Here is a 26,812-nt window from a genome sequence, read left to right as displayed (position 1 = left end):
AAGATTCTGTCCAATTGAAACTTGGGCGATGGGAATCTTTCCTTACTTAGAAAACTACAACACTACCACAAATAATATAACCAAAAATCTCATCCACTTAATATTGCTTATAATAGAAACACATAGACATCGATTCTCATAATCGCCATTGCAAGGAAATATAAATAAGACAAAATCAAAATTTATTGTGGAAAAAATATATGAAAACTATGCTATTACATATTCCTAAGCAATCTATCATAACTCTAAGTAGCAGCTTAAAATCCAATAATCGAATCCATACGATCGTAATCCTTTTTTTCGTGATCAGACTCAGCTTGCTCCTTCCTTTAAGCTTCCTTTCTTTTCTTCGATCCTTTAAAACACCAAATGTAGTCTTATCACATCATGTTATTAAGAATCTCCAAATAGGAACTTAATGGAGTTATATAGTGGATTTTTTTTTTCTGAAGCAGAGTCATACATCTTGACTCTCATATCTCTTAGATCTCTCAGGTAGTCAAGGTAGCTTCGTAACCAATGCCCTTTCTTTTTGGCAGTAGAAACATATAGATTCTTCTGGAATGGTACACGGGACTATCTCAGACTCAGCCTTTCTCTTGCGTAGAGAAAACTTTTCTGGACTTCCAATGTTGTCATTTCCCACAGAAGGTTGTGATATTGATTTGGCAGACAAAATTTGCTCGACCAATGCGCAAAAATCATTTTTGATTCAGCAGTAATAAGCAAATAAGTCAAATCAATAAGGGTCATGTCGTGGTCCATCCTATAGTACTCTTTAACGAACTTACCATATTATTCAGGAAGTCACTGTAAAACCAAGTCAACAGCCAACTTCCTTGAGACATCGACACCTAACAATCTTGTCAATAAGTGACTTCATCTTTAAGACGTATGTACACACAAACTTTCCATCTTTGTGTCTTATTGCCAATAGAGCTTGAGTGACCTTGAACTTTTCAATTTTTTTAAACATGTGGGTCAGGGAGAATTATAGGAGGAGGTGGAGAGATGAAGCATGATTTCCATTTCCACAATTCAATCGTGGAACATCATCTTCATGTGGAAAATCTTTTTCCATTGGATTTAGGAAGACCATAGTTGTCAGACTTTGACATCTACGAAACGGGAGAAAATTCAAGTTTAGTTGATTGAGTCCTTAATAAAATACCCAAATGAGATATTAAGGCTAGGATCCAACACAAAATTTTACAAATTGGAAGAGGGATGTCGTAATCCAACTTGCAGAACATTTGAAGGTAAGTGAATGACGATTCACTAATTTTCCACCATGAAAAACGAAAAAGGAATTTAATTTTTAAATGTATTGAAAACTCCTAGATCTTTTGAGATTCATGGAACTTTTCAATGGCATGTTTAAATCTTGATATGCCCCTTGATTTGTGACCGGGATGCCGCGGATCACAAAAGAGGGTGTGAATAACCATGCAAATATACATGGTGCCCCCAATGCTACAGTCACCTATTCGATGTGCCGGTTAACCACACACGCTCCATCGGACTATGACAAACATCGAGTCACCCTTTGCCACCTTTGCTTAATACCCAATTAGTGTGTCGGTTAACCACACACGCTCCACTAATGTCTTAGCAAGGGTACAAAATGTAATTCTATGGAATTACATCAATTCACTTTTGCCTAAAGTAACTAAGATTGAGAATTTTGTAAAACATTTAGCTACTTTATTTTTCATTATACTTTTAATGAGGAGAGGGTTTGCCATATCCTACCCGTTCGGCTAACGACCCTCCACCAATCAAGGAAGCGGTGGGTGAGAGTGGACACCCATTAAACGACCATTTTATAGGTCATAACCTTATACCCCCTTATAGATCGGCTTCGTGAATGAGGCCTACTAACGGTAAGACTAGCATTTAAGTTATACATATATAATATTAGACTTTTAATGTTATACATAGTATAAGGGTGTATTTTACACTTTTAAAATACTAGGTGGTTTAATTTTATAAATTACACTTTTAATTTAATTAAATATAAACCATATCATTATGGATTAACTCTATTTTAATTATACACTTAATTAATTTAATAAAACCATAAGGGTGTAATTTGAACTTTTCAAAATTAAGGTTTTTGAATTTAGACTTTCAAAAATTAAACTTTTAACCAACCAATTTAAATTCCAAAACTTGGGGGCAAGTTTTTGAAACTTTTCAAAACAATTAGGTTTTAATTATATTTAAAATTTTCGAAAATCAAACTTTTTAATTTTTAAAATCTTAAATATTAAAACATTGATTTAATAATTATCCAAAATTAAACAATTAATTTGAATTATTAAATCTTGGAGGATATCTATTAAATTAAACAATTAATTTAAAACGATCCCTTAAATCCCTTAAAAGTCGAAATTATGGGATGGGATAATTCAAAATCTTTAATTACCAAACTTAAACACTTAAAAGCTAATATGGAATTATCCAAATCCCTAGAATTTAGGATCTAATGTTGGGGAAGGAGGCAATTTCGAAATTCAAGGGTTGGATAACCCTAGAATTCGAAATCTTGGAGGCTAAGGAAAGGGTTTGGGAAACCCTAACCAAATTTCGAAATTTAAGGCTTATGAACTCTAAAATCGAAAATCTGCCTTCAGGGTTTATTAACCCTAATATGTCAAATTCATACTTTTGTATAGAAAACTAATTGAAAACAAAAACCAAATGGCTCTGATACCACTGAAGGGTTTTATACAAACAATCTTATGTGTGCATGCAACCCTAGAGTTTGGATCTATGTTATCACTATTAGTTATACAACATTATGAACATATAAAGAAACCTAGCATGCTTCTAGTAATTTCAAAAATCACAAAGAAGGATGAAATACATACCTCTTGTTGTTATATTGTAATAACAACTTGAGTCTTGAATCTTCTTGTCTTTGAAAGCAAGTACCACAAGTGTAGTACCTCTAATGGCTCACAAACACCAAGAGCAAATGGAGAGGCAAAAGAGAGAGAGGGGAGGTATGAAATTCGGCTCTAGGAACCCTATGAATCAATTCATAGACGAATTTCATATGCCAAGGGGTGTTTATATAGGTTTAGGGATTAGGGTTTCAATCCTTATCCTTATCTGGTTGCTTGCCCACCAAGCAGCCCAAAGGATAACCCTAGAAACCTTATCATGGACGAATTCTAAGGCCTTATCCCCTTGAATTCGTCCACCCTATCCTATAGGCCATCCATTGCCCTACTTTGAAACTATCACATAATTACAATTCAACCCCCTAGTTTAGTTTACTTCTTTTAATCACAAAATTAATTCTTAATTAATTCTTGACCAATGTTAACTAAATAGATATGATTTCTCCTTTAATATATTATTCATATAATATATTAATAAACCATAATAACCTCTTTCTATATTATTTCTCCAGTCAAGTTGCTTTGGTGAAGGCAACCCAAAAGGACCATGCACAATCGGGTCAAGTACTTACCAAATATGGTTACAGGCTTAGACACTAATCCAACAATATTCGTGTGGATTTAGGCATTAAGTGCTTAATAAGCACTTTTGGGCATCAGTGTGCGAACGCCCAACATTGGGTCGAGGAATGCCCAATGTTCTAGTTGGGGCTCGCGATCTGTTCATTGGTGTAACACCCGGAACCTAGAAGGTCAATTATGGAAATAAATCCTCTTTTGTAAGGGAAAACTCGTTGATTTCTTGGAGGGGAAGTCGACGTGTTGGTGGTCTTCGGCACATGCATTCCTAAGGAGCAACTCAGCGAGTTAGTGAAGGCAACTCGACGAGTTGGACGCTTTTTGATAAACCCTAAATTTTAGGGACTTACACCCTATTTAAAGGCCTTAAGTCTTTCTTTTGGCCTCCTTATGAGCCTCCACTGTTCCCAAAGACCTAAAATCGAATTTTAGCCTCCACTATTAAGCATTTAGACCTTGGAGAAGAGTTTGGTGTCCATTTTGTGCCTTGTGAAGGGGAATGGAAGATCTTGAAGTTTCAAGCTTGGAGTAGGAAGCCTTGGATCCAGAATCACTCCTTTTCTTGCAGCCATTTCGAGGTATCAAGTTCAAACCTTGATTGGTAGATGATTAGATCTTCTCATTTGGGTGTTATTTGTGACATTGGCATCCTTTTGAGTTTATGGATAAGTTAGGTGGTGTAAAGGTTCATCCTTTCAAATCTGAGTTTGTTTTGTTACCCTTGAGCTTGAATGTGCAAACTTTAGGAGGATCTTGATGCCATGCATGCTTGAAGTAGAGTGTTAAGTTCATTTGAACCTTAAGAGCTTCATTTAGACATGCATGAACGTAAAGCTGGCAACTTTACATGATTTTCCAGCTCAAGGAAGTCAGATCTATGTTTTAGAGTCGTGACCTCATGGATTAAGTGCTTAATGTGTTAAATGGTGGGTTTCTAGAGAAACTCGGCGAGTTTGTTGGATAAACTCGATGAGTTGGCTCGATTTTCCCTGATATTTTTAGAATTATTGAGGAACTTGGCGAGAGGTCAACTCGGTGAGTTAACTTGGGTTTTCCCAATATGTGTAGATTGATGGAGAAACTCGACGAGTTGGGTCAACTTGGACTGTTGACTTTGACTTTTGACTTATGTCTTTAAGCAAGTTTGTCCCAAGGGGTGTTTATGGTAATCTGATTTTTAGTTAAGGAAAATATGGGCTTAAGACAAGACCCATATGGGGTTGGGCCGAATTTGGAAAATTGGGCCATTAGTAAGCATTAGTGGATCTTTTGGTTTTGGGCCTCAATTTTGGTGTATGTTGGGTCAGGGGTAGAATGGTCATTTTACCATAAGTATGTATTATGGATTATGGCATGGAACCCAATTACTAATTGGGTGTGTTGATTGGTATTGATAGCTCGGGAAGCCGGCAGGGCAACAGCTAGGGATTTCTTTCAGGGAGCTTCTGCATTTAAGGTGAGTTTTCCTCACTGTACTTATGGGTTGAAGGCATCAATGTCGGTCCTTATGGATTGTTATCATGGTTTATCTTATGATTGAATGTTGTTATGGTCTGTTAGATCGGTACCCTCGTAGATCAGATGTTGCCATGCTGTTATGATATGTTAGATTTGTATCCTGGTAGATAGGATGATGTTATGCTTAGTGATTTGGAAGATTTGTATGCTTGTCTGTTGATTGGTTATGTGTTTAATTGTTATGTATATGTCGACATGTTATGTGTGGTTGGGTTGAGGTGGACCTGCTTTGTGCTGAAGGCCAACAGACCCAGGGCGTCCCGGATAGACTAAAGGTCAGTGGGGCGTACCAATCAGACCGAAGGCCCAGAGAACCGTCCAGATAGGCTGAAAGCACAATGAGGCGTACCAGTCATGTTGAAGGTTTTGTGAGCGTACCAGACAGACTGTAGGCTGGTGGGGCATTCCAGTCCGACTGAAGGCTTTATGGCGTACCAGATAGACTGTAGACCGGTGGGGCGTTCCAGTCATGCTGAAGGCACTGTATGCATGATGTTATTTGTATATGTTATATGTTTGGGTGTTGGTACTTTGGGGGAACTCACTAAGCTTCGTGCTTATAGTTTTGGTCTATGGTTTCAGATATTTCAGTAGATCATCCCAAGGTGAAAGCGTGACCGTACACATCCTCGTGTTTTGGACTTGTGATTTCTGGGAAAATTTGATAATGTGAACGTCTTGAAAACTATGTTGAAAGAGATTATGATTTTTAAGTAATGTTTTGGGAACAACGGTTTTTGTAAATACTTTTATAGAAATAGGGATGTTTTGAAAACTTCAAATTTTATGAAATTTTTGGGATGTTACAAGTTGGCATCAGATCCTTGGTTTGATTGAATTGGAGGAACACTCGTGTGAATCCAATCTCAAACTAAGGAAAAAGATTTTCAAATAGTTTTCAAAATACTTAAGGAGGATGCGATGTGTACAATTAGTTGGAGACAGTAAGTAGACCCCAAAATACCATGTTGTTATTTGATATTGTGATATGTTAGAACATTATGCTAGTGATAGGCTAGGGATCTTCTGGAATTGCATGATAGAATTGTCTGATTATATGATGCATGATATCCTAAGGTTCTTCTTTATATGAAATTGACATCATTACTGTATATGGTTAGTGTGTGCATCATAGTTGTTCATAACTAAGATTATATAGCCTGAGAATGTTTGGTTTGGCCTTATTTATTGTTCTTATTTGATGAAGGGCTTAGGGTAGGATCAGGTATTCGACTGTCTATAGGATCCAGTGTTATGTATGGCTAGCATACACGAGTGCTGCAGGGTTGGTGGAAGTTTCATGAGCGGGTGCAGTGTATAGCGGATCAGCACAAGGAATGATTAGCTACTCTTGAGAGAGTAAGGACAGGGCGAAGGTGTACCTATGGTGCTGGGAGTTGGAGATCGAGGATTTTGCACGAGGATGTGTCTGATTTTATTGCATTTTAGTGCTAGTCAGCTTCTCTGCTTGAATGTTGCTTGCTTTGTGATTTTATGGAACTCGTGAGTGATGTGAGTTAGCCATTAAGTGAATATGTCAAGTTACATGTGAAAAAGGTTGAATAATCTCAAAGTAACAAATTTGACCCTGCTTCGCAGCTCTTGTCTAAGTCCAACCGTTGTAGGGATGAGTTTGTTACTCGAAGGATTATCTAAGCTTTGTTGCATGTGATTGTATTCATGGAATGACTAATTGATATTGTGAGGAGTTTTTATCAGCAGCTGATGGAAGAGGGGGGTATGGGTGAATCCTAGGATAGCCTAGAGAGTATTCCAATGCAGTTGTTTTGTTGTTAAAAGGGTTTCAGGAGTATTTTATGACTAGGTCTTAGAGGACCCTAGGTGATTTATGAGGAGAGTATGGATAGGTGTGGAAGGTAGTATTAGGCCCGTACTACTGGAAGCACATGATCCATACTCAAATCGAGGAGCATTTCGTATATTCTAAGGAATGGTCAGGGTAGATAGCATGGTTGGATACCATGGTTCGAGGCAGTGGTTTCGAATATGTTGATCTTTTGGATTGAGCTGCTTAGGCGATGATGGGTTTTGTGTGGTTCAGTCCCCTGTGGTGATATTGATGTGGGTTGAATGGTTCAGACCCGGATGAGTATGTTGATTCAAAGTATGGAGGGTTTTGTTAGAGGTCGTGTCTCGAGCCTCAAGCCAAGGGGGGAAGCGGTTGTAATGATCGGTTTGGATTTGCATCTGGGATTTAAGTGGTGGATGGTCGGTTTGGATTGTCGTTATCTGTGGCAGGGATTTTGCCTTTAAATTTTCCAAGTTAGAGGGAGTGGGAAAGCTTTTGATCTCCCGATTTAGCTTGAGATCTGTTGGTCGCAGTGGTTGGAAATAATATGTCTGCATTGGTGTGCGCAAGTGATTGATGCGGCACGAGTATGTTTAGCGATGTGAGCAAGGGTCGTATCCTTGGGGGATGGGAGGGCCAGGTGCCAGATTATCGTGTGGGTTGGATGCAAGGGTGTATGTTTCGATCTTAAACCGGTGGTTTCTTATGCTTTGTAAGTGGTTATCATGGGAAGATCCAAGGTCTTCAGCTGTATTTTAGGTTCCTTGTGGGGTTCGTTTGATCCGTACCTTGGGGAACATTATGCGGGTGATATTCGTCTCATGGTCAGGTATGGTTGTACCTGGATGGGTTTCTTGGGTTATGTTTTGGTTCATCACCAATTGGCAGTGGTTCGAGTTCTAAGTGGGGAGAATTGGTGCCTTTGACCCACAAGTACAGTGAGGAAAACTCACATCTCGGTCTGAATGCAAGTTGGATAAATCTCTACTCCGAAAATCATCTCAATGATCACCTAACCAATACTTAGGACCTAATCTTAATTAACAGCTCAAAATAGCCAAAATACTCCTAGGTCAAACTTAATCAAAACTCTAGTAAAAGGTTAGAGTCAACGCAATCAACTCTGCTGAGTATGCAATACGTACTCAGCTTGTACATTGGGCGTACATGAGCCTTAACCGGGATTTGGCTGTTGACCTTGTACGCATGACGTATGTTGAACGACGCATAACATACGCACCGAGGTCCCTTTTCCATAATAAGAGCTTAATATGTTAAGCTCTTACATTCCATTTATAGATCCAAGGCCAAATTATCACTGAGAGTCATAAAGTATCCAACTTGTATGACTTTGCATGCCCATTAAGTGCTTAATACCAACAATCCTAACTTCTTAATACCTATAGACATTCTAAAGCATGCATGGGGAATAACTAAGCATCAAGATCTCATTTTTATGACTCAAGACCCCTCAATGGGTCTGAAAGGACAACTTGTTTGGTTAAGAGCATGTCATGCTCAAGAATCACCAAGGTTGGGACCAAAAATGCCCTAGATGAAGGAATAACTAGATCTATAAGAAAAGATGATCAAACTAGGAGTTTTTTACCTCCTGAAGGTTGCTAGCAGGGTGAGAATCCTAAATCCAAACTTCTTCCAAGCTCCAAAGTCCTTCCACTACCTTCTTATTCTTCTTTAAAAATACCACCAAAACACACAAATGAGCTCAAGGTGCACTCTCAACGATTAGGGTTAGCTAGAAGGACGATTTTTTTAGGTGGAGGTTTGGGGCACTGAAGGGATTATATATTGTGCAAACCCTCAAAATTAGGTTTTTGGTCTGAACAACGTACGCGTTGTGTACATGCTGAGTACCGCTGGCGTATGCGTGCAAATCCGTGTTCCTCATGCATAAGTAAGCCATGCGTACACCCCGAGTACGCACAGTGTACGAACCAGGATGACAAGACTTAAAAAGTTTAGGGTTAGAAATGAACCTTATCGGAATGGGTGTTACACTTCAGCTAAAAATTGACCGATTTCAATTTCGGTTTCTAAGCCGTATACTACTACGCTGAAACTTCGAAAATCATAACTTACTCTCACGACGTTAGATTTGGATGTTCTTTATATATACGCTCTCGGTTTAACGACTAATACGAGTGAAGGGATATTAGAGAAACCGTGAACATGAGATGGTGGAGAATATCTCGTGGAGAAGGAAGCGACAATATCACAATACTAACTTGTTCCCTAATCTCATAATAATGCCCTAATCTTATATGGCAGCCATATAATTTAATGAAAAGCCATATAAGCTCCAACACATCAAACTCTTTTTTATAGCCTGAAATAAAAATCGTCTATAATGGATTAAGTGACGAAATAAACAGATAAATCTTTGACTTTATGCCTCCATAATGCAAAAAAATTAAAAAAAAAAAAATTGAGAGACCTTTTAAAACAAAACTCATATATTATTGGATTATAGTAATATTAACTACTTTTAAGATAAAAAACAATTTTTGGTTATAAATTTTTGGGTTAATAATCTAGAAATGTAACGAACTTTGGTCTTTATTTATATTTAGGTAATCATGTTTTTTTCGTACACATTTGACCATCGAACTTGTTTGACATGTTCAAATAGTGTAATATGAATGGTAATTAGCGGTAATATTACCCGATTATGAACAGGTCAAACAAGTTTACTGGTCTAATGTGTACGAAAAAAATATGGTTACCTAAATAGTGACAAAAACCAAAGTTCTTTACCCGTTTTGGTAATATTGAATTCTTTATGCTAAGTGTAGTATGTAACATGGAATCAGGCTACCAAGACTTTAGGTTCTCAATACATGCACTCTTCATACCAAAATCGTTCTTAGTCCAGGAGAAACCATCTCCTCGTAACTTGATTGTTGGAGCTTGATCCCAAGACACAGTCCCAAAGACGGTTCTAACAGTTTTGTTGTATGATGTCACTTAAGAATCAAGTCAAGAACCCACTAACAAAACCTACGTTAGACCTGACACAAAGACCTAATAGCCCAATTTCATGTCACATCAGTTGGGTATTATGAATTTATGATTACTTACACTTAAGATAAAGAACCTAATATAACCAAAAAGGGTAAGGAACTTTGGTCTTTATCTATATTTAGGTATCCATGTTTTTTTTTCGTACTAACAAGCTTGTTTGACCTGTTTAGAATATGATAATATTACCATAATTACCGGTCATATTACCTTATTTTGAACATGTTAAACAAGTTCAATGGTCAAATGTGTATAAAAAACATAATTATCTAAATGTGAACAAAGACCAAAGTTGGTTCCCTTTAGTTGTTAACCCTACATTTTTCCTGATATTTGTATGATTTCCCATGGTAAAATTCTTTAGGCTTTGATATAACATAGATAAACCCTAGAATCTCAGCTGCTATACCGTTTTTTACTTTTCTTTCCCTATTTTAGCTTAAATTTTCTATATGAGATAAAAGGGTGGGTTCTCGAATTGGATAACAGACGGAGACAGAGATGGCGTCGACTTCTTCTCTGATAATCTTCTCAACAGTCCCATTTTCTTCTTCTTCCTCAAAATGGATTTCAATCCCCATGTCCTATTACCAAAATAACACTTGCTTTAAACGATTCTATCTCCATAAAAGCTCCTCTAAATATACCATAAACCCTTCACGGCCAACTACACGAAACCCTAAAACCCTAATTGTTAGAGCTGCTGAATACAAATTCCCAGACCCAATACCAGAATTCGCTGAAGCTGTAAGCTTCCCCAGCTAAAGCTCTAAGCTTTGATTTCTTTTTTACCATTTGAATAATGCCTTCTATGTGTTTGTTAAAATGTCTCTATGTGACCGTGTGTGCTTTTAGGAGACTGAGAAATTCAGGAGTCATCTCATCGAGAAACTATCAAAGAAAGACGTATTTGAAGATTCTGTAGATGAAGTGGTTGATATCTGTACCGAGGTACTTCCCGTAACCTGCCTTGTATGTGTTTGTTAAAATGTCTCTGTGTGCTTTCCTTGTCTTTTTTGTTCTCATTGTTTCCTTTATGAATATATTGTGAATAGATCTTCGGAAAGTTCTTGCATGCTGAATATGGAGGTCCAGGAACTCTAATGGTGGATCCTTTTTGGGAGATGGCTGATACTATAAACGAAAGTGAATTGCCTGGAGGACCTCAAGCTGCTCGTGCTGCAGTTAAATGGGCGCAAAATCACGTTGATAATGACTGGAAAGAATGGAATGGTAATTGAGTTAGATTAGCTGCTCATAGATAACATAGAATTGAGTCAGATTGATCTTGAAGAGTTTCCAAATTAGCAAACAGAAAATGGTAAGATCCTATGCCAAAGTTCATGGGATATAAGTCTATTCTGGTTATTGTATTATATCAACGCTGTATTTCACTGAGCATAAGTTTTGCCTAATAGTGTTAATTTTGTTTCATATTCGCAAAAAGTTTCCTATATTCCTAATGTTAGTTATATAACAATTTGACCATTAATTACGTAAAAACCAAAATAATCACCCATTTCTAAACTGGCCTTTTGTAAAATAATTTATAGGTTCTGAAACAACTTTTCTGACAAAAAAAATAAATAAATAAATAAATAAAAATAAAAATAAAAACTATTTCGCGACATACAAATTGCAATTTTTGAAAAAGTTGACAATCAGTTTTGTCAATTTTAAAATCCTAGTCGGGAAATTCATATTTGGTGAATATTGTGATTTGTTAACTTCCGTCTCAATATCTTCAAACACTCTTTCCATACTTCTTCAAACACATTTTTTCACACTTCTCCATCTTCAATATCTTCAACACTTTCCAAACTTATTCAAACAATATGATTAGTTCATCTAAAGGGATATTTAGAGTACTACTTTGTAAGAGAGGGTGCGAGGGATGTCAAATTCGAAAGCATCAAGTTGGGTAGGCCTTCTAGTAGTTGTTCACAAAGTCAATTATCATACATTTGTTTTGAATGTGTAAGATATAGGTAGAGTTCTAGGTATTTTCTCAACAAGAGTCGTTGAGGAGAAATTCGAGACATTGTGTCTTCTTTATTGTGAGCATATCTAGTAAACATATACTTTGATCCAACTTTGCTAATCATCAAACTACCAAATTTGGAAATAAAAGAGTCGATACTTATAACTGTTTTTCCTTTCACTACTTGAAACATATACATTACATTCCCATACAAAATCAATGTGCAAAGTAGGGTCTAAATTTTCAAGATAAACATAAACCAACCCCCTTATTTCATCATTTGTAGGGCCTTACTAAACCAAAAAATGGAATCTAACCTACCATTCCATCTTCAATGTCATCACCAACAAATATATCAACCAACCAAATAGTCATAACAAAATGCTCAATTCTTTGATTTTGTGAAAGGGATAATAACTTGAAAGGGTAACGAAATTTCGATTTTTTTCACATTTAGTCACTGAACTTTTTTTCGTTATCTATTTGCCATTGAACTATTGAAACTGTTCACATTTTACCCTTATGACCGGCTGTTACCGGTCATAAGGTAAAATGTGAACAGTTTCAATAGTTTAGTGGCAAATAGATAACGAAAAAAAGTTTAGTGACTAAATATGAACAAAATCGAAAGTTCGTTTCCCTCTAAAAAGTTCAATGATTAAATGTGAACAAACTTCCTCTTGTATTATGTTTTAGCAAATTATTTATTTTTGTTAAATTGTAGCAACATTTGTTGATGAAGAAATCTATGAAATAAAAAAAAAAAAAAAAAAAAAAACCCTGAAAATATATTTAAAAAAAAACAAAAAACCGAAACCGAAATAAAAAACCAATGGTTTGACATTTTCCAAAATAAAAAATCAAAATTTCCAATCTGATTTTGGTTTTACAGAAAAAATGAACCATTCTCACTGATGTGAATTATGACCTTTGGTTTGGCATGCAGAATTTGTGACATCCCATGAATACGTAGTTACAACATCGTCTGAATTCGTAATTCATTGTAAGGGGTTAGAGTATCATCGCATGAATACGTAGTTACAACATTGCCTGAACTCGTAATTCATCACCTACAGGTTATGGGGCTGCTGGTGTTTCCACTGGGTTGTATAGAATAGTCCGTGGTCGCCATCTATACTCTGGTAGATGACTACATCGCCACATTGCCGGTTAAGGTTATGGTATCTCCTTTCATCCTATATCACCTATTCATCATCATCTATTTACCTAATTATCATCATCTATCTCTCATCATTTTATTTCATTACACACCAACTATTTCATCTACTCATGTTTCATCCGCAACATATTTGTAGATATAAAATAAATATATCGTTTAAATCTTTTAAAACATGTATAAAATCGTTCATCCAGCATAGACAGCAAGTATTCAAATAATATGCACACATAGCACGTAATTTATATAAAATACTTCATATCTATGTGTAAGATGAAAGTAACTATATATACCATAAAAATCCCATAAATGCTTCCTAACTTCAAACCCCAAGGTTTACTCTACTAAAGCTTCATATTCTCGGCTCTCTGGACCTAGAAGGGTTCAGATTCCTAACTTCAAACCCCAAGGTTTACTCTACTAAAGCTTCATATTCTCGGTTCTCTGGACCTAGAAGGGTCCAGATCTATAACACAAACTTGCAAGAGGGGTTTGAGGCATTCAAAACCCCAAAGATGAAGTGATTTAAGCCCTAACCCTAAAATGGAATCTACACAATAGGGAAGGAAATGGGTTCATTTTTGTACCTTAGAAATGAAGCTCTTTGCTCGAATAACTCAGAACAATAACCTTCCTTGGTCCCTCTTGCTGGAACTCTTCTCTTTTCTTGCAAAATCACACCAAAAAGCTCAAGATAGCTCTTCCTCTCACTCTACACAATCAAGCTCGCTAGGGTTCTCACTTATGGGAAAGGTAGTCACAATTGAAGGCCATAAGTGTCTTTAAATATGGTTCGGGCCCAAAGATTTAGGGTTTCTGCCAACAGCGTGGACTCGTCGAGTCGCCTCACCGACTCGTCGAGTCCATTCATTAATCCGAGTCATCAGTCGCAACCTTACTTGACGAGTTAAGGTGTCAACTCGTCGAGTCTCTCTTCTTAACTCAAAAGAAAAATACTTAAATTATGATACCTGGAAATCCGGATGTTACATTTTGTTTTTTTATTTCATAGATTTCTTCATCAACAAATGTTGCTACAATTAAGCAAAAATAAATAATTTGCTAAAACATAATACAATAGGAAGTTTGTTCACATTTAGCCATTAAACTTTTTAGAGGGAAACGAACTTTCGATTTTGTTCACATTTAGTCACTAAACTTTTTTTCGTTATCTATTTGCCACTAAACTATTGAAACTGTTCACATTTTACCCTTATGATCGGTAACAGTCGGTCATAAGGGTAAAATGTGAACAGTTTCAATAGTTCAATGACAAATAGATAACGAAAAAAAGTTTAGTGACTAAATGTGAACAAAGTCGAAAGTCCGTTACCTTTTCAAGTCATTATCCCTTTGTGAAACAAGAAAGTTGTTCTCAACTTCCAAGGCATTTATGGAATGAAGCAATCATATGATGAACCGTATACACATTGATGGATCAACCCAACCAAAGAATCCACTTCCAGTAATAATCACTTTTAAAGTTACAACTAAAGAATCAAACAAAGAGTAACCATTACCACTTGGGAGTAGAGGAGAATCTTCATCCAAGGTTGTTGGATGTCCAACATGTTCGTATCACAACATATCAACCACATGCATACAAAGCCATTCAAATGAGACATATTTAAGTTTGATGAAGGATGGAGAATGAAACCCACCTATTGTTCTTCTTGAATGAGCACATGAAAAAAAAAAAGACAAGGTGAAATGATGTAAATGCCATCGGACTTTCACGTGAGGGGGTCCTATCAACTTATGTCAGCCGAGTGAAGAGGGGTGGAGTGACAATGCTAATTTAGTTTGGATTAGAGACCATATTTGATAAATATCCATGACAAAATAGGTAACTTACTCTTTATTATAATAATTTATCAATTAACAAGGGGCAAAATTACTTGGCTAAGCCAATTTTTATTTCAATAACTAAATTTCTTAATCAAATAAATCATTAACAACCACACAAGTATTAGGATATTATAACATCCTATTATTACCTATCCTATGATTAATATTTTGATTTTAAGAATTTTATATAGGACACTTAGAGACATTATCTGTTCATCGGACATACATAAACTGTTTGGAGGCAAGCCTATTGTATTTAGAGGTGACTTTAGACAAATTCTTTCAGTAATACAAAGAGACAATTTTCCAGAAATTAAACAGAAAAATGTTGTCCACAAAAAAATCCTTCAATAATTATAGATATTCAGAAATTTCATTGTTTTTTTTTTCAGACATTTCAATATTACCAATAATGCTAATTCTGTTTCTGTTACTTTATTTTTATTTATTTTTTGTGCCAACTTTTTATACTTTTATATTTTCTCCCGCATTCCCTTCTATTTTCAACGGACCACAACTATTTTTTTTGCTATGACTATTAACAAAAGTCAAGAACAAGATTGTATTCGCATTGACCCGTCTTTACGAAGAAGGTCGTCCAACTAATAAAACAAAAAATGTTGTTTACAAACAGGGCCGGTCCAAAGGTTTTAGTTGCCCTGGGCGAAAAAACTTAACAATGCCCCAATACTTGTATTAAATCTATATCATAGTTAACTTTAGAAATTTCAAAAAGTTCACTAAGTTTCCCTATAACGTAATTGATTCTAAAAAAACGAGTCAAACAAAACTAGTAATTGTGAAGCAGGAAAACGAAATCCAGATACATTAAACTATTAAACTATGAACAACACCCCAAATGTCATTATCTTAAAAGTCAATATAATAATAAAAATAGAAAACAAAAATGTCAATGTGTTCATCAAGTTGTATTATACTCTTTCAAAAAAAAATGTAATATAATCTCAAAACTGGAAAAAAAGAATTTTGTCAGCAACAAAACATTGCTAGAATTGTAGCAACACCCAATTAAGGCAATCAACTTCAATGGCATAATCAACTTCAAGGGCATAATAGTCCAACTAATCCCTTTAATATGCTTTGAAACTAAACTCAACGTGACTTTAAATTGACAATATTAACTAAATACACTTCTATGATGCAGAGGCTATAGCATCATGAGCTGAGTCGTCCGGAAAATTTCAATGACGTATAGGGTAGACACCTTTAAAATCCAAGCCAACCCAAACCAAACCAAACTTGGCAAATATTACACCGCAACTGAGTAAAATTCCAAAAGCAAAAAACATAACACCAGATAAGAAGAATTGACATCTAGAAAAGCTAATCAACAAATTAAGAATCGGGGAATTACGTAGCAATAGGGGCATGATCATCCATAATAAGAGCCATACAGGAGAATACTTCCATTCCAAATATGATGAGTTCCAGATCGCAGAGAAGAGAGTCACAGAAATCAGAACTGGAAAGGGTATCCAGAAAATGAGTATAAAAAGAGGAAAATTTAGAGAAATCGAGAGACGAGATAGGAAAGTTTATAGAAATTGTGGTTCTTGTTTTCTTGATAGAAATCAGTTGCTTATTCGAATAAGAGCCAATCGATTCCTCGTCTTCTGCATCTGGCATTTCGATTTTCTAGGTGACGATTGGGAAGACGGAAACCTAAACCAGACTCCATGAATTAAAGCGAGTAAGCATCTAAGCGACACAGACCAGAGATGTTGAACTCATTTGGGCCGAAAACTTATAGTATTAACACGATGGACTAAACTTATGCCCTCGCATTTCTGCTGCCCTGGGCCACTGCCCAACTCGTCCGGGTATTGGGCCGACCCTGTTTACAAAGTGGTTCTTCAACGACTATAGATATTTAAACATTTTATTTTATTTTATTTTTTAAACTTTTCAATATAACCAATAACACAAAGTCTGTTTCTATTATTTTTATTTGTTTATTTATTTAAATTATTGTGTAGGGTTTTTAATTGACTTTTTATGTATTTTTTTATAAGTTCATAATCTAGTTTATCTTAATAAAGTTAACAAGGTTAGACCGAATTGGCTCATTCCAACGAGTGGGAATCGAACTGGTCGTCATAGAGCTCGTCTTCCCGGGAACGTAAATACAACATTAAAAACCCTGAAATAATAATAAAGGGGTGCAATTGGGCACAAGATTTCCAGTTTAACCCACTACCCACCCACCCCCACCCACCCACCCACCCTAGCGAAACCCTCCCTCCATCGCTCCACCTCTAGCCCTTCTTCGCTCGTCGCCAGAGGGCTCTCTTCCTCCGCCACTCAGTCGTCGGCGACATTGACGAACTAAACGCGAAGTACCTGGTATAAATTTCTATCTAACACTCTTGCTAGTTCAAGTTGATTTTGTGCCAAACTTTCTTCAATTTCGTTATGCTTCAACTTAGTTGAATTTCACATTCTTATCGGAAATCATTTAAGTTTTCAGGTTTTGATTTTAAACCAAACCTAAATTAATCAAGTCGAAACCCCTGAGAAAAATGTAGTTGGTAGAAGAATAGTTAGAACGAATCTCAAATTGACGGTGATTAGTTTAGGTATATCATCTATCGAACAAAAAGCTTTAAACTTTGTAACGATTTAGTAAAACAATCATAAAAGGACATAGCATACGTAGTTGGTGATAAGAAGAATTTATTTTCCACAGAAAGGACTTTGAAGAAACTACTTTGTAATGAACTCCTTATTTAATGCGTGTTCCACGGCTTTATTTGCAAGGACGACTAGCACTCTTGTGGCAAGGTGTTTGGAGGTCACCTGGAGAAGAAGAAGAATCAACAATCATTCTGCAATTACAATTGCAGAAAATGGATTTCTTTTGACAAGATTTCGTGCTAGTTGTTACTCCACTAGTAAAGCCAAAGGTGTTGGTAAATCAAAGACAAAGAACTCAGATTCTAAACTAGTGAAGATGATGGGTGAAGAGAAGAATGCTTTTTTTGTTGTTCGAAAAGGCGATCTTGTTGGTGTTTACAAGAACTTAAGTGATTGTCAGGTTCAAGTTGGATCTTCGGTATGTTGTTTCATCATTTTCTTAATTTATGAATCTGAAGTTGAAAGTTCACTAATCATATGTGTCTGTGTGGTTATAAACTTATAATAGGTATGTGATCCTCCTGTTAGTGTGTATAAAGGCTACACAATGCCTAAAGAAGCTGAAGATTATATGATTTCTTGTGGGCTTAAGAATGCACTTTATTCCATTAGAGCTGCAGATTTAACAGAAGAGCTATTTGGGAATCTTGTGGCATGTCCTTTTCAGGTAAGATAAATTCTAACTTCATTTGTAATTTCATGACTAATGAGTTCTCTGTTATGATTCATGAATCATCTTTTTCTCTACAGCAACCACATTTTACCTTAGGAGAACCTTCAAGTGATCATTTGTCCAAAAGAAGGTTTCAGGAAGTTTTAGGATCACAAACTGGGGTAAGTTGAAATTCTGTTATGCATTTCTTTTAAAGTTTTTTTTTTTTTTTTGAAATTGTTTTCTAAAATTATTTGCAGGAAGCGTTTGGATTGACACCCATGTCAAGTGATTCTGCAAGGAAGCATGCGAAGTTGGAACATCTTGCAACTCAAGCTCTATCTACTACTGTGAGTGTTGATAGTGATAATACCTAATTTATACAATACATTTTTTTTTTAATATTTAATATTAAATTTAATTGGTTAATGAATTTACAGCGTACTTGTATTCTTGAATTTGATGGTGCATCAAAAGGAAACCCTGGACAAGCAGGGGCAGGAGCTGTTTTAAGAACTGATGATGGGAATTTGGTATAAAATCTATAATCAACTTTTTTTTTTTTTTCATGATACTTAAATAAGTGTATTTATTTTTGTAGATTTGTAGATTGCGTGAAGGTTTAGGAATAGCAACAAATAATGTTGCTGAATATCGAGCAATGATTCTAGGGTTAAGATTTGCTCTTAGCAAAGGGTTTACAAGTATACGAGTGATGGGTGATTCCAAACTTGTTTGCATGCAGGTATCTTATCTATTATAATGACAATGTATTCTTTAATTTTTAGAATTGAAGTATTGTACTTTTAAGTTTTAACTAATGGGCTGTTTCTTTTTTACTTAATGCGCTTGATGAGTTAAGAACTTAATCTGGATAGCTATATATGGCTGTTTCCTTTTTACTTAGTCTGGATAGAATGACTTATGTGTTAAGACACTAATTGTTTACCTATTTGCCCTTTTTTTCTTTGAACTCCTAGAATGACTTAATGGGTTAAACCAAATATTAAGACACTAATTTAGTTATGGAAAACTGTTTTCCTTTTCAGTTTTCAGAAAGTTGAATTAAGTTTACATTTTTAGTTTTCACTAGAAATTTTTGAAAATGCGTTTTTAGCTAAAACTGATTGAGTTTTAATTTTCTATTTAGAAAATTAGAAAACATGTTTGGATGTGTATTTTCTATCGGTTTTCATTTTCTAGTTTTTGTTATTTCAAATAATACAATATTTAACATTTTTGAACACCCACACCCATCCACCCTCCACACACAACCCCAACCCCACATCCACATCCACCTCACAACTCACCCCCATCCCACCCACCCCTACCCACCCACTCACACCCACAACCCACAACCCCAACCCCAACCCCCACCCACACCCACTTTAAATTTGGTCCACACTTCAAATTTTGTTACAAATATAGTCCAAACTTTTTTATTTTACAAATCTGCCACAAAATAGTTTTTTTTTTTTTTTTTTTTTTTTTTTTTTTTTTTTTTTTTTTTTTTTTTACACTTTCATACAATTTTCGTTTATTTTTTAACAAAAGTGTTTCTAAATGTTGTAGCAGATTAGCAGTTAGAAAAACAAAATTATTTGAACCAAATTTAAAGTGGGTGGGTGGGGGTGGATGGGTGGGTGAGTGTGGGTGGGAATGTGTGTGTGTGTATATTTTTGAAAACTTTTGGAATTTGAAAACAAAAATTATCAATTTTCCAAGTTTTTTGTAACTTTGGAAAACTGAAAATTCACTTTTCTTGGAAGCTTTTTAGAAAAAATATTAAACCAAATGCGTTTTAAAAATTCTCATTTTTCCTGAAACAAGCCATTTTTCTGTAACTAAACGGGTCTAATTAGTTACCTATTTGCTTTTTTTTTTGTCCGAACTCCTCTCACATAAAATTGATTAATATTATTAAAATTAATGAATATTGTGAAATTTGTTTTAGTTTCATTCAGACATACATCGTTGCCCATTCAGCCACTTTACCCATACATAACCCCTTAGTCTTTATGGTACAGGTTCAAGGTCTATGGAAGGTGAAAAATCAAAACATTAGCAAGTGGTATGAAGAAGCAAAGAAACTAAAAGATAAATTCCTATGTTTCCAGATTGATCATGTTTTAAGGGTATGATCACCTTTAATGTTAATGTTATGCAATGATTGTAAATAGATTATAACCCAAAAAAAAAAAATAATCAAAACTTGTTGCACTTTCAATGCATGAAAAGTGAAAATTTCAACTTGTGACAATATATCTATTTGTTGAATATCTAAAATACCACTTAACAACAAACGTATTACCTTTTCTTTTAAACTTTTTTTTTGTAAAATTTTATTGTTTTTTCCCTTGTCTTAGGACTTGAACTCAGATGCAGATGCTCAAGCAAACCTAGCTGTGGATCTTGCAGATGGTCAGATTCAAGAAGTTGATTCATAGTTGACTACATTTCTACTACAAATTAATCCACAACCCTAAATGTCATACAAACGATCAAGAATTATTAAAGTCTATTCATTTTTCTTTTTTTGGGAGATTTTAATGATTGTTTTTCTAAGTTAGCTTCTATTTTTGAGATTATGGGGGGTATTTTGGTAATTGGTGTGGCTCTCATGATTAGTGCATGGAAAAACATGTGGAGGGTTGTGAAATGTGAAGTTCATAGAGACTGAAATGTATTTGTTAAGATTATACCCCAATATTTTAGCTTGGTATAAGGTAGTATCTATATACCACTAGACATGTTTACTATTTGAATTTAAATTTAAATTTAGGTTTTACTCAATCTTTTTTGCAAAATAATATAGTATGTGTTACTAGTCTAACGATAATTTAGATTTAGAGACAATATTGTGACACGTAACCAATTAGTTTACCATATGAACAATGAAAACCAAAACAAAATAGAAAATAATTATTAATACGAAGTATATATTAATTTTTATAAACTATAGAATAAACATTAAATCTAAGATTTAAATGAATTATATTGGTTCAATAACTTTCAATCTGAATGTGTATGAGGAATTGAGGATGATATTGTTTTGAAAAGAGAAGCAAAACACAAAAATGGCGGTTTTTCACACTCCCATCGTCTCTATTTCTTCCACCGCATTGACGACTTTGCTAGCTCCGACGAAACCCAAAAGCTCAAATTTAGCTTCCCTACCCATCTCCGGCTGCGTTATCCCGCGTTCTCTGTCGAAAATTCCAAGCTTATTCCTTCTTCGAGCAACCCCACTTCAGAAATACGTCTATCCAGACCCAATTCCAGAATTCGCTGTTTATGTACTGTTTTTCAATATCTATCTACTGGGTACATATTGCAAGCATAAACACAAGGTAATCGCTAGTTCTTTTTGTGCGAGGTGACAGGAGACGAAGAAGTTCCGGGAAGAGCTCAAGAAAAAACTGTACAAGGAAAGGGATACATTTGGCGATGATCTTGATAAAGTCCTTGATACATGTACAGAGGTAATTCTTAATTTCATACACGTTGGTGGATACCTTCGATATTTTAGTTGGTGGAGTTGGCCGCATTGTAAAAGTGATGTGGAGTTTTTGATGATGCCTACAAGCTGTTCGATGAAATGTTTAATTAAAAATGCTCCATGTATGCCATATGTAAGCAAGTTCTTGATTCTCATCGGCACATTTCACTTGATCGTTGGTTTCTTGATTATGAAATATTATAAATTTGTTATAAACATCACTTAGCAAACAACAGCTGAACATAAAATAATAAGTTATGAGGTCATCTTGATGTTAGTTCTTGGATAATGCCATATGTAATCACCAAAAACTCAATTTTCTCTCTTTCTGAATTCTGATTTATTGTTAAATGACTTTTCTAGCCCTCACAACAGAACTTGCAATCAATGTTTTCATGGCAGCTTGTATGAACCTGTTTCTGTATACACCCTCCTAACCATGTTAGTGATTGTACTCGATAATTATCTAAAATATGCAACTTTTTTTTTTTTCATTATGGTATAAAAAGACGGAACTGCCCCTGATAGAATTTACTATTTATGAAACCAGTTATTTAGTGAGTTTGTGCACAAGGAGTATGGAGGACCCGGGACATTGGTGGTGGAGCCGTTCACGGACATGTTAATTGGACTAAAGCAAAGGAAGCTGCCAGGGGCAAATTTGGCAGCCCGGGCATCACTTTTGTGGGCTCAAAACTACCTTGATCATGACTGGGAAATTTGGAACTCCAAACTACAATAATTTATTTTTGTTTTTTGTTTTTTGATTTTGTGATTACATTTTGAGAAAAGTGCAAATTTGGTCCCTATGTTTGGAAAAAAAATTGGGTATGAGTCCTTAAAACTATAAACTTTGCACATAATGTCCTTTTGGGCATTTTTAAATTTTGGTTGTTCGTTTGGTCCTTCCCCAAACTGTAATTACCATTATGAGCTTGGTCGGTGGTAACTAACTTGATCAGTTTGATGAACATGTAACTGTCTATAACTAATTCTGACTTTTGAAAACCGTTATTTTTGTTGGTTTTATCTGTTTTTTTTTTTGTATATAATGAATATAAATACTCAATATACACCATTTTTGGATTATGAGATTTTGAATAATCCTACACAACTCCATTACAATGCTTTCTTATTTGTGCGTAAATAACTGAAAGTACCTATTGTAGATTATCTTATATTAAATTTCATACAACCCAAACATAAGATCGAAATATATATTTATCTAGTAACCATTTTCAACATCAAAATTGATCCTATTTTCACCCAACTTTAGCAAGTTTAGCTGTTATGGATTTGGGGTTGTTACAGTTGATACAAGACTGGTGGTCTACAGGGGGTGTGGTGAATATGACATATCGCCGTCTTAACCGTGTGTGAATATAAACTATAAAGTCTGGCATATTCTCTTGACTGTTTCTTAATTGTGAGATATTATAAAGTTGTAACAAACATCATTAATTTAGTAAACAATAGCTGAAAATTATATAAGTTTAAAGGCAATCGGTCCCTTAGTGTTGGCTCATGGATAAATGCCATATGTAAGCACCAAAAACTCAACTTTCAGCCTTAGAGCGACCCCTTATGAGCTGTTTAATTTTGTTTAAATACATTCCTTGAAAAGATGATAGCTTGTCCTTTTCTTTTGTCATCATGATTCGTGTAACACCAGCCTTGGATTTTCATGCCATGAATGGATGAGAATCATGAGATGATATATAAGAAACATTTTGAAGATAAAGTAGGTCTGAAAGAGTAATGATTAATTATTAACTCCTTGTTTGTATACTATAAAAATACATTATAACTGCAAAATATCCTTTTTTATTCTATATATATGTATAAATGAGTGAAAAACGACCTTTTGCTCTTCCTCATTTAGTTCGTGTCTACACTTCCATGGAAACATGCTTAATTCATGTCCTTATAGATGCCTTTTATTCATGTTCTCCTCGAGTTAAAAACATATGATTTGGTAGTGGATCAATGATTTATTCTCCGTTAAATGACTTTTCTACCCCTCACAACAAAACTAACAATTAATGCTTTCATGACAGCTTGTATATATGATTATGAACTGTTTTTTTATACACCCTCTTTACTATATATCTTTGTAATTAATATGTGTCCCTGAACCAACAAGCCAATAACTCAACTATTTTCACTATGTTGTAAAAAGACTGAACTACCCTTGATGAAACCAGCTATTTAAGTATGGAGGACCAGGCCGTCCACGTACATGTTAATCAACTCCGGCAAAGGAAGCTGCCAGGGGTAAATTTGGGAAACTTGGAACTCTAAATTAATCACCATATAGCTTGTTTTTGTTATACATTTTCTTGTCATCAGTTGATGAAAGAACACAAAAAGGAGGCAACTTTGAACTCCATACTAATATATATATTCTTCAAAATTAATACATATCTGGGTTAGCGTCGTTGCTCGTATTTTTTTTTTTTCTGAACTATACAGATGCATTATTTGATCTTGTTGATCGAAATAGAAAGCCATATAAGCGATCATTAACTATTAGCTAGCAGCTTCGGAGATACTCTTCAATGAAGGACGCCATGATTTTGACCTCGAAAACGATCCAGACCTTTGTCTGTATCTTCTTTCATGTGTCACCTAAAAAAAGTTCAGAAAGATTCTGTAAGTTAAGTGTAATCGTCATCTTTGACTTTTTATGATTACAACAAATAAAGATGATTCTCAATCTCACCTCGCTTGAGTTCTCCATTTCGGAACTTGTTTCTTCGTTATCCTTTTCCTTTTCCGCCATTGATTCCGGCAGCTCCTTCTTCATCTTCGCTTGTCTTTTCGCTCTCAATACCTTCATAACTTCTGCATAACAAAAGGTCAAAACCATTAGTACACCGAGAAGATCCAAATTAAGAACAGTTAATGAACAAACCAATAAAAAAACTAACCATGAGAGGTAACGAGGCGATAAGCGCGACCTAGAACAAGTGTATCAGTTGGCCGGAGAAGCTTAACTCTGGTGAACTTAACGGTTTTATTCCCGGAGTTATCTAGGGTTTCGGCACCGGGCAAGGGAATTATAAGAGAAACATAATGTCCTGGATTCATCTTCATGATCTCACTAGCACTTGCAGACGAATACATCCTCTCTATCTTCCCTGATGGATGTTGTATAACTAAAGCAGCTGCATCTACTGCTTGACAATTCCCCATCTCTAAACTGTTGATCAGAAAGAGAGAGAGAGAGGACTGGTTTTGGAGAAGATGAAGAAGCAATGGTTTCTTTCTACAGTCGTCGCCCTTTTATAATCCTTTTTTAAATACGCATTTTTTTATTTTTATTTTAATATTTGAGTATGAATCCGTTGCTATTTCACCTGTGTCGAGTGTTATTTATAGACTTTAAAAAAAATTGAAGGAATTTATGTATTTGGGATATAACTTTGACTGTAGGAAGTAGGAAAGGTGAAATGGGTCGTTCTCTCTCCAACTAACGTATAAGTGACCTTTATTATTATTAAATTAGTAAAAAATGCATATCCCTGTTTATGATTTTAAATAATATTCTCATATAATAATGAAAACATGATTACATTTAATGTTTCTTTAGTTTATATGATTAAATGGATCTTAATGCAATATTAATGATTCTAATTATAATGCAATACATCTTTTAGAAGTTATATACTATTAAAAAACTGACCATTTTTATTTTTTATTCTTGATGTATTATAAAATTCATATGGATCAAGCAAATTCATGTGGTTAAGGCCACTCATTACGGGCAACTTCAAAGGGTCACTCCGATTTGCAAGAGAATAACTGCATTATAACGCCCAAAACACTGCCTCTAGTCCTCGTTATTTGACGTTACGTTAATATTCGTTAGTGTGGCAACGAGACGAAACTCGTATAACGATCACTTTTCGACCGTTTGACAACTGTCACGAAGTAAAAAAAAAAAAAAAAAAAAATTCATTTTAACTCCAATATATATACACATTTAACTTCAAATTTTTACTTACAAAATTCATCAATTTCTATTAATTACATATTTCTTTCAACTTCCTTATCTTTTCTATTTTTCTATTTACACAAATAGATTATTTTGATTCGTTTCATCCGTACGATGATGATAACGACGACGATGATATATTTGTTAGGCGTGTAAAACCCAACAAATAATAGGGGTACAACAGACTCCAAATGCACTGCTTTAATGCACTAAAAAATAGTACAAGGCAAGCATGATCGAACCACAGAGACACGGGATAAAAGTCTATACCTCTTTGCACAAGGTACATTGGTCACAAATGGGGAATTGTTTGCAAAAGTCAAATAATGAAAATAACAATCAACTTTGAAACATGCAGAAAATGAAGTAGATTTGTAAACAAGTTGTAAAAGTGCTTCCAGTTCTAGTTTTCAATGTTGTTATTTAACCTAATTATGACTTGATGTAATTTGTGATTGTTATTCTAAGTTGGTACTGAAAGATATTAACATGCTCTAATACCTCTCGCTTGCCAAATTATTTAACCAAAACACGCTCTTTGACTAGACCTAGCTTTACTAATTCAACCTAAACACGCTCTTAGATTGTATTGGAAAACTGCATTAAGTTTTGTACAAGTTTCCCAACAATGTTCATTTCTTCTCCTACACTCGGAAGTGTGAAAACATGTGATAAATGTTCTACAATAAGAAAACTATTGTTTGTTACCAATCATTAACTTTGTAGAACGATTAAGTGCCCTACAAGGTAATTAACTACACAAAAATTCAATTCATGAAAGTGGCCAATCAAACACAAATCAAATTTAAGGATTCTAGTTTAAACAAGAACATAATCGCTAGAATATAATCCCAAATCAAACATCAAATCACATGCTCCAAGTCAAGCAATCAACATGTTTTGAAAAAGAACTATAAACTAGGGTTTCTTAGCCACACATGGCTAAGATCAAATCAAACAAGAATAAAGATGGAATTGAAATGTTTAATGCTTACTAAAATGAAATCAAAAGTGTTTGCAATGATTAGGTCTTCTCAAAAACTCCAAGAAGTCTCCTAGAATCGCCCAAGATCGCCTAAAAAAACTCCAGAAACCGTCTCTGCCTCATCAAGTGACGTCTTCTCCTGTTTTAATTAATGTTCATGTGC

General features: G+C 35.0%; 4 protein-coding genes across 6 annotated transcripts; 3 read left to right on the top strand and 1 right to left on the bottom strand.

The window, feature by feature from the left end:
* The first annotated feature begins 10,299 nt into the window (after positions 1 to 10,299).
* LOC145092515 (protein PLASTID REDOX INSENSITIVE 2, chloroplastic-like) lies at positions 10,300 to 11,289 on the top strand. Its single transcript, XM_079030459.1, has 3 exons — positions 10,300 to 10,602; positions 10,711 to 10,806; positions 10,911 to 11,289. Exons 1-3 carry the CDS (start codon positions 10,357 to 10,359, stop codon positions 11,094 to 11,096), a joined length of 528 nt encoding a protein of 175 aa, XP_078886585.1. The 5' UTR covers positions 10,300 to 10,356; the 3' UTR covers positions 11,097 to 11,289.
* Positions 11,290 to 17,074: 5,785 nt separating this feature from the next.
* On the top strand, positions 17,075 to 20,961 carry LOC145092513 (uncharacterized). 2 transcript variants are annotated; one of them, XM_079030455.1, is made up of 9 exons: positions 17,075 to 17,225; positions 17,640 to 17,934; positions 18,025 to 18,183; positions 18,267 to 18,350; positions 18,429 to 18,518; positions 18,609 to 18,701; positions 18,770 to 18,913; positions 20,196 to 20,303; positions 20,535 to 20,961. In XM_079030455.1, the coding sequence occupies exons 2-9, from the start codon at positions 17,833 to 17,835 to the stop codon at positions 20,613 to 20,615; spliced, it is 861 nt and encodes a 286-aa protein (XP_078886581.1). In that variant the 5' UTR covers positions 17,075 to 17,225; positions 17,640 to 17,832; the 3' UTR covers positions 20,616 to 20,961. The 2 variants fall into 2 exon arrangements, with proteins under 2 accessions (XP_078886581.1, XP_078886580.1); XM_079030454.1 differs by having other exon boundaries at positions 17,077 to 17,225; positions 17,569 to 17,934.
* A 192-nt stretch (positions 20,962 to 21,153) lies between these two features.
* Positions 21,154 to 22,694, top strand: LOC145092514 (protein PLASTID REDOX INSENSITIVE 2, chloroplastic-like). Of its 2 annotated transcripts, XM_079030458.1 has the most exons (4): positions 21,154 to 21,464; positions 21,552 to 21,650; positions 22,031 to 22,108; positions 22,218 to 22,694. In XM_079030458.1, the coding sequence occupies exons 1-3, from the start codon at positions 21,246 to 21,248 to the stop codon at positions 22,076 to 22,078; spliced, it is 366 nt and encodes a 121-aa protein (XP_078886584.1). In that variant the 5' UTR covers positions 21,154 to 21,245; the 3' UTR covers positions 22,079 to 22,108; positions 22,218 to 22,694. The 2 variants fall into 2 exon arrangements, with proteins under 2 accessions (XP_078886584.1, XP_078886583.1); XM_079030457.1 differs by lacking the exon at positions 22,031 to 22,108 and having other exon boundaries at positions 21,159 to 21,464.
* A 1,343-nt stretch (positions 22,695 to 24,037) lies between these two features.
* Positions 24,038 to 24,972, bottom strand: LOC145092512 (uncharacterized). The gene is made up of 3 exons (XM_079030453.1): positions 24,598 to 24,972; positions 24,390 to 24,511; positions 24,038 to 24,295 (listed from the first exon to the last, which is right to left on the bottom strand). The coding sequence occupies exons 1-3, from the start codon at positions 24,860 to 24,862 to the stop codon at positions 24,197 to 24,199; spliced, it is 486 nt and encodes a 161-aa protein (XP_078886579.1). The 5' UTR covers positions 24,863 to 24,972; the 3' UTR covers positions 24,038 to 24,196.
* Positions 24,973 to 26,812: the final 1,840 nt, after the last annotated feature.

Source organism: Lactuca serriola, chromosome 3, assembly GCF_051521515.1.
Source record: "Lactuca serriola cultivar US96UC23 chromosome 3, Lser_US96UC23_V15, whole genome shotgun sequence".
NCBI lineage: Eukaryota > Viridiplantae > Streptophyta > Magnoliopsida > Asterales > Asteraceae > Lactuca > Lactuca serriola.
Note: the sequence above shows the minus strand (reverse complement) of the source record. Positions and strands in the feature narration are given on the sequence as shown.

Bases quoted from the DNA above. Each gene is read 5' to 3' on its own strand.
- LOC145092515 (XM_079030459.1), top strand. From the start codon at position 10,357: ATGGCGTCGACTTCTTCTCTGATAATCTTCTCAACAGTCCCATTTTCT. The intron at 10,603-10,710 runs GTAAGCTTCCCC...GTGTGCTTTTAG, and splicing joins TACCAGAATTCGCTGAAGCT to GAGACTGAGAAATTCAGGAG. The intron at 10,807-10,910 runs GTACTTCCCGTA...TATTGTGAATAG, and splicing joins TGGTTGATATCTGTACCGAG to ATCTTCGGAAAGTTCTTGCA.
- LOC145092513 (XM_079030454.1), top strand. From the start codon at position 17,596: ATGAACTCCTTATTTAATGCGTGTTCCACGGCTTTATTTGCAAGGACG. The intron at 18,184-18,266 runs GTAAGATAAATT...TTTTCTCTACAG, and splicing joins TTGTGGCATGTCCTTTTCAG to CAACCACATTTTACCTTAGG. The intron at 20,304-20,534 runs GTATGATCACCT...CCCTTGTCTTAG, and splicing joins AGATTGATCATGTTTTAAGG to GACTTGAACTCAGATGCAGA.
- LOC145092514 (XM_079030457.1), top strand. From the start codon at position 21,246: ATGGCGGTTTTTCACACTCCCATCGTCTCTATTTCTTCCACCGCATTG. The intron at 21,465-21,551 runs GTACTGTTTTTC...GCGAGGTGACAG, and splicing joins TTCCAGAATTCGCTGTTTAT to GAGACGAAGAAGTTCCGGGA. The intron at 21,651-22,217 runs GTAATTCTTAAT...TTATGAAACCAG, and splicing joins TCCTTGATACATGTACAGAG to TTATTTAGTGAGTTTGTGCA.
- LOC145092512 (XM_079030453.1), bottom strand. From the start codon at position 24,862: ATGGGGAATTGTCAAGCAGTAGATGCAGCTGCTTTAGTTATACAACAT. The intron at 24,512-24,597 runs GTTAGTTTTTTT...TTTGTTATGCAG, and splicing joins TCGCCTCGTTACCTCTCATG to AAGTTATGAAGGTATTGAGA. The intron at 24,296-24,389 runs GTGAGATTGAGA...AACTTTTTTTAG, and splicing joins AAATGGAGAACTCAAGCGAG to GTGACACATGAAAGAAGATA.